Source organism: Gymnogyps californianus, chromosome 10 (assembly GCF_018139145.2).
Source record: "Gymnogyps californianus isolate 813 chromosome 10, ASM1813914v2, whole genome shotgun sequence".
Lineage (NCBI taxonomy): Eukaryota > Metazoa > Chordata > Aves > Accipitriformes > Cathartidae > Gymnogyps > Gymnogyps californianus.
The window spans coordinates 19469085-19481994 of record NC_059480.1 but is presented as its reverse complement, the minus strand read 5'-3'; the positions used below and the strand labels follow the sequence as shown (position 1 = coordinate 19481994).

General features: G+C 39.0%; 1 protein-coding gene across 1 annotated transcript in view; it reads right to left on the bottom strand.

Annotated features, from left to right (window-relative positions):
• The window catches only part of MCF2L2 (MCF.2 cell line derived transforming sequence-like 2), a 160255-nt gene that overhangs the window by 90889 nt on the left and 56456 nt on the right, over positions 1 to 12910 (bottom strand). The window contains exons 14-15 of the mRNA XM_050902372.1: positions 3710 to 3813; positions 238 to 326 (exon numbers count right to left, since the gene is read on the bottom strand). Coding sequence (XP_050758329.1) covers positions 238 to 326; positions 3710 to 3813 — 193 coding nt within the window. The remainder of the gene's footprint in view (positions 1 to 237; positions 327 to 3709; positions 3814 to 12910) is intronic.

Genomic DNA, 12910 nt, shown 5'->3' with positions numbered 1-12910 from the left:
AAACATTGGGGGGAAAAAAAAAAACCAAGCCCCCAACCCAAAACAAAAGATAAATCTTGCTTGCTTTTCCAGCTTGATAGACTGTGTATAAATGCATGGCTATAAGCATTTCAGTGACTTGATTAGATCTAATTAATCTTAGTGAACTTCAAAGAAGTCGTAGAAAATGTACTATCAATGCAGTTATTTGCATTCTAACAACAAAAAAATGGTACTGGCTCATGTGTGCAGCCTTACCTCCTCCGTGTTGACAAGTTCTCATCGCTTTCACTCATCACCAGGACTCTGCTAGATCCTCCTTGACTAGCTTCATGCATCACTTCAATCTGAATAAAAAGGACACATTAAAAGTGAAAACACTTAATTGCTGATGCTTTTATTTAGAGGATTTTAACTCTCTTTTACAGAATAAAAACTTACTAACTACCTAGTCTAGTAAGTCACTGGACAAGTTAAAATAACTGAATTCTAGACGTGCAGGTTGTAAATCAAGAATGCTTCCTCTCTATTTTTCTACTTTCTTACTCAGTATTGGCATAGGCGGCATTCTTGACTCCAGGCAAAGTCTTTATGTTCTTCCACCACAGAAGGTGAATTATCTTCTTATGTAGATAATTACAGGCATAACAGTCTGTTCCTTAGACTCTGAAATACTATTTTTTTTTTGTTTACTGCCTGAAGCCAACCACATTTTCAGAGTTCTGTGTACAGTGCCATATGGAGAAGTCTAGGGAATCTGTCTTGTGCCTCTGAGAAGTGTCTGTAGTAGTAGTAGTATGTAAGACAGTGCATACCCTCACATACTGAGCACAGCGTACATGTGCAAGGGCTGTCCCCAGGTTGAAATGGACTGGAGCTTTTTACATATTTGATAAACGTTAACCTACTTCCTTGTCCAGTCCTGCAGAGTTGGATCATTTCAGGTGTGCTCCAGGCAAGTTTTAAGCAGGTTTTTCTTCCTTTTGCCTGCAGCTTTAAAAGTACGAAGCACTACTTGGGCTTACTCAAAGGCAGTCTCTTCAAATTCAGTAAAACAACTCAGCTGCTGAGTTTGCAGTTAATCCATGCCAATATCTAAACTCCAGTAGAGTCTTTAAGTTCCTGAGCACTTTCATTTTTAAGGGCCAATTCTGGGGAAAAAAAAGCAGTGGCCTGTCTTATATTCTGTATAGCTAAATTATTTAGCTGGTTGGTGATGCTGATGGAATCCATTAATAAATTATCCTCACCTAAACTATTATCAGAACAAATAAAATACAAACAAATCTTATAGCAACAGTGGGAGGGAAGGAGAAGGGGCATAATTTGCACTGTAGTCTTGGAAAGCAGATTGAAAAATGAATGAATGGATGTTTTTATAAAGCCTGTACCATGTTGCACATATTTCTAACTATGTGGGAGGAATGCAACTGATTACCTGCATTACTGATAAGAATAAGACTAATTCCAAAGTCAGTTTCTGTGAGTTTGGACAAAAGTGAGACCAGCTGTATGTTCCTGCTGATAACTAGAATTTATTCTGTGCTTAGTGCTGAAGTTGTAGGCTGTTTTGGCCTTTTCAGAAAATGGACTGAATTTAATTTTTGCTTTTCAGCTTTAGGGAAATAAGGTCAAATGCATGAGCAAGTCAGGGGTATGGATGACAGAAGAGTTAGGTTGAAGTAGCTTGCATTATATCAAAAGTTTAAATAATAGAATTGTACCAGGTAGACACTTGATACATTTTTAGCTTTTCATGCCTCAGGGTAACACCATTCCTCTTCTTTTCCCCCCTAAATATTCCTATCCCCCCAGGAAAAAACCCAAACAAACAAAACTCCAAAACAGCTAGTTCTGATCTGTGTGGAATTTCTGCATTAACAGGATTAAACCATTTTTTGGATATTTAGGCCAAAGTAGCACATCCATGTGTGGCTGTTACTGGTGTAGGAAGTGCTAATACATGAGTTTCATTCTGTGAATTACTCATTAAAAATCAGAAAGTCCAAAATGCTTATTTTAACAATACCTTCAATAATAGTGGACTAAACTGGAAAACACCCAGAGAACTTTTATCATAAAATGTGATCTCTGTTATTGGATATGTTCTTATATAGAGCTCACCTTTAAAAATCACCTTTAAAATAACTAATGAACTATGAAAAAGTTAACAATTGCCACTGCAGGGGCTAGTATGTCATCTCCTTTCCCTGGTATATAACCTATTTTAGGTTGGGGTATTTCTTTTCCCCAGAGATGTACTGACAAAGCTTAATTCCCCTCCTCTTCTGCCCCCAAACTGCTGAACAGCGTGAAAAAGGCTACTTGCTGTTTTTATCACACTTTCATGAGGCAGCCAAATCAAGATCATACCTCTCCCACACTACCCAACTTCTTTTGCTATTCTTTTTTAATATTAGTTGTATTATTTCCCTCAACACATTCAGGGCCTGCTCTTATTTTTTTCTTTGTCAAAACATACATTAAATTGCATTTTTTTACCATTCTAAGGATATGCTGCTCTAAAGAGCTAATATGAATCTTAACGCAGGGAAGATGCAAGAAAATTACAGCAAAGGGATGTTATTATTTAAAAGGTTGTGAGTGAACAGCACTGTGTATGATTGGATTTCTGTCTTATTTTTGGTAAACTTTTAACTAAAGGGGATGTTGGCAAAGTTACATAACATTTGTGCGCGGACCATTGAGAATATAACTTCAGTGGTACTCCTGTCTCTCAGAGGTATATTTACATGGTCTAAACCCAAACATTTTAAATAAGATAAATGAGGCACTACTTGAATTTGACAGGAAAAAAAAAAGAAGTCTGGTCTCTGAAAGTGGCTATTTCAGCTAGCTTGGGCAAATCAGGATGCAGCTGCAGTTCATCTTGGTTACAAGAACTGCAGATGAATGAAGTTTCTGGATCCTTCTGTTTCCAGTCTTAAAATACTCCAGGAGGGCAAAATGGCTGTCTTCATAGCTTGTTATCCCAGTCAGTCTCTACAGCTCAAACAAAAGACTCTGCTGCAAGGGCAGGACTCTTAAATACTGTCAGGCTTGGGAATAGGGAGGAAAGGATAAGGATGTCTAAAGAATCCTAAACAGAATCTTGCTGTAGAAACAATAATGCATCAAATCTCCTCATAGAGACACAAAAGCAAAATACATTTCCCTGTACCTTACTTGGCCATGCAGCAACAGGTAACAGTGGAATTTTTCTTTGGTGTTTTTGGTTGGTTGGTTTATTCCTAACTCTTAAATGTCTAGTTTTTCCTCCTTTGCATAGAAACTACCCTAAGAAAATACTTAAATTAGGAAAAATATGTAACTTTGTAAAACCCTGAACATAACTTCAGAGGAGCTGGAATAAGATTCCAGTTTTAGAAACAAAATAGTTCATATGCTATAAGGAAGGACGGGCACTTTGGATGTACTTTAATGTATTATTGTTGGACATTCCCTCCACATTTCCCCTTTCATCCTTTGAAAGTGATTTCTACTTTAGTGTAACTTGTTTTTCCATGTACATGAGCATAAATCTTTTTTAACACTGTCATCTGAGTAACTTTCAAACTGCAATGTGAAGTGTTTAAAAAAAAAAAAAGCTTAACAGAGAATTAACTTGTAAATGCTCGGGTTTTTAATTCCAAGTATAAATACGTAAACCTATATATTGTTTTGAGTTCTCTCACAATATGAGATGTCCCCAAAACACAGATACTCCTACCTTAATTCCACCTTTAGTCTTCTTAATGTTTTTCTTTTTTGATAACTCTACTTCAGAAATGGTCTTTGGAGGGCAGGAAATTTCTGTGGACCTCCTGTTGGTAGCTGAAGGAGTCAGAAAGAAAGTAACATTAGAAAATGTGTGCTAAAAGTTGAAATCCTACTTCCTAATAAAAGCAATAGGCAAAGATTCTGTCACATCAGTGGTAACTGAGACCTGGCTTAGACAACTGAATTGTGGCGGGAGTGGTGAAGGACCAGCTGGCACAAGGGGTGGGCTGTGTTGTTTGGTGCTCTGCTGTGTCTCAAATTGGCACCTACAGCTCCACACTGCAATGACTACTTTGGTTTGGCTTCCTCCCTGGCAACCATCTTTAGGGTAGCACAGGTAAATGTTAGCCAGCTGTATCAACAGTTGGGTAATTTTCACTTGCATAAGTTTTTAGCTCAGGTGTTACTTGTGTGGGTTCCCAAAAAACTGAAATGTTGGTTCTCGTAATGGTTTACTAATGTCAGATTGTAAAGGATTGTTCCCTGTAAGGTTTCATCACATGAACAAGTCTCAAAAGAGTAATCATAGAGGTGTTCAACAAGTCAGTGTGGCCATGTATGTAATGACAGTGAATCCGAGGAAATTATTTCATAATACGCTCTGTCGTGTCAGGTTTGTTGGGCCTTGCAGGCTCTGTAAACCACAGTTGACAGTGAGTTGTCTAATGCTACTAGAAAATCATCCTTAACAACGTAACCACTTATCCTGAGACTGCTGTCCAAAGAAAAGGTTTAGAATGAACTATGAGAAGGGGAATCGTATATTTTGCTTGAGTAGAAAATAATATCTCTGTTACAGTTTGTATCTCTGTTTTAAATTGATGATGAGTTCACAGCGCATGCTATATAAGTACAAGGCAAACAGTGCTCTCCTTTTTCTTAGCTGAATTGATACAGGCAACCATGCACATCATGGTAGAAACAAATATGAATACCAGATGAAATGATGAGAGAATCTGGCTCAGGCAACAAAGAACAAAATTGTTGCAATTCTGAGATTAAGTCCTTTTCAGTTTTATTCTGGGAAAACTTTCTAATTGAACAAGAACTTTTCCAAAAATAAAAGCTGGTGTTTTCAAATGCATCTAGTAACATTCGGTTTAAGGTAGTTTCACCACGTTTTATGTTTTGAGGCACTGAGAGTCTTGGTGGTCACTAATAAATTTTTCTTCTTCTCTGGGAGAAGCTGAGGGATGCAATAAAAAAGATGCAGACATCTTTGAATGAGGAGGACATAGTATCAAAAGATTAATGTACTGAACACTTTTTTTTTTAAGAAACACATTAACAAATTTTCAAATGCCCTTGTCATTAAATTCTTCTTTTAATGTAGTAAAAAAAGGGCAAAAAAAAAATTATAGAAACACCCCAAATTATATGCAGTTAAAAAGACAACATATCAGTTTCGTAAACAATAATAACAGAAGCTGACATTTCTTCTACCCTGTGTCTTTTCAACTGCCTTATCGTGCAGCTGGGAAGAGAATTAATTAAAGCAGCTTCTCTCCAACTCCTTTCCTAAATCTTCCTGGTTTTATCCCATGCTGAATGACATGAGGACTTGGCAATGTCCATTTCATGCCTATTACTTCCTCACAATGACTCCATATTAGAAAGTTTCTTCAACAGAACAGCAAAGTCTGGCAGCCACTGGCAGCTGTAATCGACCAGTAGAAGATTCTTATGGTTCCCAGGACTGAGCTGAAATGCAAATGTCGACTCTATTTGGTTCTTCCATCACTCTCTTTCAGAATATACAGCAGGGGATTTGTTTTGATTTTCAGCACTACTTTCAACAGATGCCTTTTTCCCATCCCCAAGAAAGCTTTCCATGAAGTAGTAGTTGTTCTCTCAAAGGTATTGTTATTTCACCCAAAAAGTGGTGTACTGACATTTTGAAACCAAGGGGAAAAAAAAAAGCAAGATGCAGCAAATATAAGCTATTTGTCCTGATTGTCAAAGTTCTTCATACCTTTCCAATCCGCAGGGAGGATGATTTCTACCGTTGGCAAAACCAGAATACCAACCTTCATCAGCTATTTGGTAAATTTTCAAACAGGCCCTTTTATGTTTTTCCCCATGAATCTCTGAGTAAAGTGGTTACAAGCATTAGCAAATTCATTCTTTTCCATACTAATGCATCCTGAAGATTCTGTTTAGCCTTAAATTCTCGTCTACCACCATCTTGACAAGACGCAGGCTGTGATCACACCTATCACGCTGAACAATATTCTCTCCTGGAGCTTCTCCTAACTATACCCTATTTATACCTTGAAAAATCAGCATTAAAAAAAAATAAATGTAAGACTTGATCACAAAAATCCTGATTCAATTAAAGAAAACCAAAACATTGTCTCATACTCTTCCCCACATACTTACCAGGCACTCCTGAATACCCTAGACATGCTGCCAATGTCCAGTTACCCTATCTAAATCCAAGTTCAGTCCATTGGATTGCTCTACAAAGCTAATTCCCAAGTTTTATATATAGTGGATGTGTTATTAAAAGGAATGGAAGCAAAGGAAATAAATAACTTCAGGAAACGTGAGAACTTTTGCTTAGAACAGCATAGTCAGCAATACCGAGTTGTTTGACCTATTCATTAATCAGAAAACTTCCTAGCTTGAAGGGATGGTTGATACTGGTATGAAAATCCTGACTGAAAGCAGTTGGCAGAGAACATGGAAATCAGTTATGGCTTTGATGTCTGGATCACAACTTACAAACTCAGACAGCTCCAGGTGATCCAGGAAAGAGAGCACTGGACAGTTTAAGTGAAAGATGACACTTTCACAAAAAGCCCAAGTGCAGATGCTACTTGATCCAGCAGCAAATTACTCAGGTCAGTTTACTAGCTTAGTCTTGGCCTCATCAGTATGACGTATTTCAGAAAGAAGGAGGCAGAGACAAGGTAAGAAAGCAGTCAAATCCAACTGCTTATATTTCAGGGGTGAATTTGATTCAGATTCACACCGCAAACTTTCCCCTTCCAATTTAACCCAGAAATGAATTGCAAACAGGAAGCAATCTGTTTTCGGTTATGCTCCAGAGTATTTTTGAGTCATTGACTGGCCCATATTCAGAGGCTGCTGCATGTCACTACATTTAAGTAGTTTCTGGAGCAATTTAGAAAGAAACAGCCCAAATACCTGCCAATTATTATTGCACTAATTACTGTGGAACTGGAAATAATTTATAAGGCAAACTCCCTTATAAAATTCAGTACAGTTGGCCGTTTCAAGGTCATTACTGTATTGTACTGCTGAGGAAGCTGAAAGTTATAGTGTTCAACTGCCTACTGAAAGAACAAAGGCACAGGAACAAAGGAAAACTATAAGGTCTGCATGGTTTCAAGGTTGTTTTCATCCTATTGTTTCACGGTACTCCCCTGGATAATGTGTAATGAAGATTTCATTTTGAACTCATTAATATTTTAAATTGCTTGATGCTGCTTTTAAAGCAAATATTGTTAAAAGGCATAGTATGCAGAGGTAAACTTTTTATTGCAAGGATATTTACAGTAAAGCAGGGTTTCTTATGGTTTCCTGGGAACCATAAGAATCTTCTATCACTTGCATTCACCTGGAGCACCACTGTGCTTTTCCTATGGGGCTTTAGTACTGCTTACTAGGTTTTTTATGAACGAGTTGCATGATAAATATGGAATTACTGTTTTATTACCAGGCCTACAGCAAATGGTAATGTGGGCTGTACTGTCCCTAAAGCTGCTAGGAAAGGACATAGACTCATGTGCTCAGTGTTGCTTTGCAGTCTCTCCACCACTCCAGGACTGAAATAAATTCAGTGAGGACAACTTGCTGTGCTGCTTATGAGGAGAGGCTGTGGTTTCACCCATGTCCCCACTCTGCTCCTGCGTGGCAGGGTACAGGCACCATCTCTCAGGCGTTCCTCTCTCACAGGGGGGCTACATCACGCAATGAGGCACAAACACTGAGAACTGTGTGCAGCTCCCAGGTGCTCTGACACAGCTAGCTTAGTCCATCTGGGTAACTCGTTAGCTAGCAAAAGACACAGACTGTGTAGTCAAGGGTTATGACACACCCAGCACTTGTAAGACATTCAAAGCCCCCCTCAAAAAAGTACCATGCTTTACGTTCAGGTCATGTGTGAATTTCCCAACCACATGCTTTCCCATCTGTTTTCTGTGGGAGAGTTTGTGCATCCTCACTAATCACCTACAGCAGAATCAAAGTCCTTTGGCAAGAACAGGCGTGGAAACAACTAGACTGCTAAACTGTTTATTGGGGCTTGCAGCTCATGCTGTTCCACAGGAACATGAGTTTGAAGATAAATTATGACTTAATGGTTGTTTTGAATGCTGGTGATAACAAAACAGCATGCTTAGGCAGCTAAAGAAACACCAGAGCATCTAAGGTTTATCATTTAATGGCTTAATACAGAAAGTCTTTTCCATTCTTAGGCAATATAATCTATACTTCTTTGCTCTAGCAAAGCTGCTGTCAAGCCCCCTGAAAATCTACCCATATAAGAAGCATAGAGGAAGGCCCCTTTATGTGAAATATTATTCTACAAGGAGACACACTACTTGGTTTCCTCAGACTTGGCCAAGTGTGATAGCAGCCCTACAGCCGCAAAATTGAAAGCATCTTTTCCTTTTCTCTACTTCATTTAGAGAAATATCTTGAACTATAGAAACTGGTGGTTTCCCAAAACCATTAATGAAAATCACATGCACCATCTTTTCTGAGTCAGCTAATCTCTCTGCAGCCTTACTTCTCCTGCACACATCCCCAGACTCTTACAAGACATTCTTCTTTTATCCGCTATCCAGATGTTATTAGTTAGTGAGTGTTATGCATTAGTGACTGTGAGGAATGCTGGAATGGAGCCAATGAGCAGTCGTACACATTTAACTGAGATGGAACCAGTTTAAATTTTATTATTTAAAGAACTGAAAAGGCTCCAGCTGTGTTCCCCCATATGAATTTCATGTTCCAAATTGGCCTTCTAAGATGCTTGTAGGGTGAGTCATGGATTTTGTATGTGTGATGTGCTGTTAAACATGTTATTTGTGTAATGAGCTCACAGAAATTTTGATCTCTCTGCTCCTGTATTTCACATTTATGTTGCACACAAAGAAATCCCTAGGTGAATATTTTATAGCATTTAGAAGACAGGAGATGCCAGAAGCAAAGCTATTTGTGCAACCCTAATTTTGCCCCTTTGCTGCTAAGGCATCTTGGTCCACCTCCCTCTAAGAATCCTTGCCTCATTCAGTGCATGGAATCAAATAAACTTAATTCATGAGCAGCTATTCACTATTTTGATTTATCTGTACTTCTCAGTGGGGGCCCAGAGCCTTACTATCCATATGCTATTTCAATCCCTGCTCTGAAAATAATTGTCTTTTTTCTAGTAGTCGTTTTTACAATTCAGGTGCTTCATAAATATTTACTGAGCTGTTTTCACAACACTTCTCAGAGGTAACAGGCAGTTATCAACCACACTGAGATCTCTTGAGTTCCATAGATGAAGATCAAAAGAGAATACACTACTTTGGGAGACCAACTTGACATTTTTAGAACTGAATTTTCAGGTTACTGAGTATTATATGCCACTTCACATGTTTGAGAGCACATGCCCTGCCCAGTAATTCTGATTTCAGTCTTTCACTGCTCTTTCAATGTAGATTTCTTTATGTAGTTGCACAAGCTATTAAAAACAAACCCCCCAAAATTGCACTAAGTTGAATCACATTAACAGCCATATGGGTTTTAACAGGGTTGAAGCCTTTACACCTACAGCACCAGCTTCTCTTTCCCATGTCAGCAGGAGTAAAAGCAGCAGCAAGTAGTCACAGTTTCAGGGTTGACTCCATAACAGTTGAAACCCATCTAAACTGGGTCTGGCAGAGTTGTCCCTTTCCTCCCAACCTCTGGCCACACACTTCTGTCTCCTTTTTTGTCAGCACTGCTGTTCATGGAACTGGATGATGAGGAGCTGAACTAGCCAAAACACGCCCCCCCCCCCCCCCCCCCAGTGACAGTTTTCAGTTCCCTCCTTTGGTCCCACTAGTTATGTGACCATAAGTACTGAGGGAAAGCAGTCACAAACGCACTGCTGTGCTGGGCAAAGAGGAAAGGAGAAAGGGGGACTGTGACAGCCCTGCATTAAGAAGGGCTTAAGCTCCTGCAAGATCATACTGTAAGGAAAAAAGCAGTGCAGGGGATAAGAAACGTATTTCGTCTCTGGGTGCAAAGATTTTTGCTGACAACAAAGGAAATGAGACTATAGGAGCCGAACTATAGCAAGTTCATACATAATGAATGTGTATGAACTGAGATTTTTTTTTTTTTCCCAAGTGCTTATAATTCTGCCAAATCTGGACACTTTAGGAAGGGACAAAACTATTTTGTACTGCCATGTTCCAGCTCTCACCACAAAGGTAACTAAAGCAAGACAATTTTCCTAGCCTTGTTCGCTGAGATGGCCAAATCACTTTTTACTGAAGTTTTCCAAGAAAGTGCCAGGCTGAAGAAGATAGCCTTTGGGAAAGTTTCATTTCAAAGAGTTAGAGTTTGGGAGAATTACAAGCAAATTAAAATAGAGCAATGCTAACTACAGTCATCCCTAATCGCTTATATTATCTTTTACAGTTCTGTGGCTTATCCCACTGTGCCTGCCAGCCTACGGGCAATACTAGCCTGCATGGTTTGACTTTGTGGACCTACCCCAATTCACTCCAGCTAAGGAGTTTTGTATAAAAATGCAGACCACAAATATGTAGTCAAATCATCAAAAATGATGCCCTCAGAAGTGAACTAGAGCAAAGGAATTTCCCCATCAAGTGCCACTTCTTTCCTCCCAACACGTACAGGGACAAGTTTAGCCATTAGCAGTATTCAAGCAGCTTCCATTGGGAGTAAACAGAGTTCTCCTTGAAATAAGGTGTCATATATACTACTTAAATATTTTCAAGGCATTTATTATAAAAGGGTCAGCAGAGGCTTTTCTGCCTTTTCTGGATTGATCTGTGAATAATATTTAAGCAGATTCCCACAGCTAAAATGTGCACCAAGTCCAGCTGGCATAGACTTTTGAGCATCATGATAATTCCAGCACTAGTTTTTCAATGTTGAACAGGTCTGTCCCTGCAAAATTTACAAGTTCATTTGTGAAACCAAAAGCTTCAAGCAAAAATGGGATGAATTTAAAATTTTGCTTCAGAATTTCCAGACCCACAGAAAAGCATTGGGTGAGGGAGTGTTTACAGTGCAGCTCTGAGCTGCCTTTCTGGATTTTCACTAAGCTAAGACTGCCAAGAGTCACCAGAGACCATAAGGACATAGACATAAGAAACTGTCACTGTCGTTTCCCTGATAGATATCTGCCCTCTCTCTCATACATGGTATCAGCTCTGCCTGTATGCACCTATGTATATGTCCATGTAAAATGAAGAGTCTCACAGTTACAATAATGGAGTATTTCATGCCTGAGCCTTCACATCTGTTAAGATTTTTCCATTAGCACCCTGAACTGGATTGAATTTTCCCTACCACTCCTTGTTAGGGAAATGGATAGTCAGCAAGTAAAAACAAAACAAAACAAAATCTATTCTGGAACGACCGTAACTTTTTTTCCTTTCACAGACAACCATTGCAATGCTGCCATGGTATTGTTACATCTGCCGCCTGGACACAAAAGCCTTTCTTTCTGGTCCTCTATTTCTGTTTACCGCATTTTATTGCCTTTGCCTGCCTTTGTATTTACACAGCCTGGGAACATGGTATTTTCCTGTTGCCATATTCTATGTTGCAAGCTTTGAGAAATATTCAGGTATGTCCTGGGTAACAAATAACAATGAGTTACAATATCTGTTTCAAGAAGGTGCTCTTAGCCTCTCTCATTTTTCCAAGACGGTGCTCAATAAATTCTCCCCATAAATAAATTCTGATACTGCATTGATCCTGTGAATGTGAAGAAAGGGCACAGAGGAAAGTCCAAAAGAGGGTAGCTTCAAGAAAAGCAGAATTTCACAGCCTCATTTTCAAGGCTTGAAATAGGACTCAGTGTCCCTGTTTCTATTCTCAGCCACATTTCAGACTCAGACTGTGAAACCCCTTGGTGAATCACTCAGTTTATCTGTGCTTCAGTTTTCTTTCTGAAAAAAAGAGGTTAAAATACTTACCAGTACTTGGCAAGTGCTTTGGCATTCTGAGGGAAAGGGCACTCAGGAAATTCAAAGTATAACTCTTTGTAGTGGACAACTGGATAACACCCAAAGGATGCCATTACACGTATATGTAAATATATGTAAATGTACTGTTTGGCAGTTAAAAGTAACTGATTTTGAGTCCCAGGATAAGCTGTAGATAGTCAGGGACATCTGTTTCTTTGTACAGAGGCACTCTAGGTCAATCATCTTCAGGCACAAAGAATCTGAATGAGATGCTACAGTCTACTTACCAATATCTGAACAGGACTGGGTTGCACTTTGCATCTCCTCAGAGAACAACTGGAGAAACATTTTAAAATAAATTTCATCTACCTATTAATTTGCAACAGGACGTCAGAGGCTAATCCTTGCACACAGATATCCTGTATATCAGTGTTGTATAACACTGAACTGCAATGCAAGGGTTGGAGCAAGGGAGCATCTCATGATTTTCTGTGAAAGAGCTGATAGTATTGGATTGGCTGTATGAACAAGAATCAAAACTTAAAGCACTGTCATTTATATACTAGTGACCATTCTTTAAGGTTCTATCGATACCAAAAGTTTAATTAAAAAAATCTGCAAGTGCTCTAAAATGACAAGAAAGAAGTTCAAGAAACACAAACAGAGACTGCATGCATAAACAGAAATGCAAGACTAGCTTTTAGCCTGAAGATGCAGTTTCACAATAGGTGAAAGCCATTCTAAAACTGTACTACCACTAACAGGGACTAACTAGCTCTGACCTACTGACTCCATAACCAAGGTAAATCACAACTCATATAGCTAATTGACTGCCAACAACAGTGCAAGAAGGGAACACATTGCTGGAGGATGTGTGGGTAGTAGAGCAGGACCTCTTCAAAGACATTGTGGTCTCAGCTTGCCTTAAGCCAATAGTGAAGCTGAAACTTGAGGTAGCAACTGTATGTTAAGAACACAGCTAGCATGGT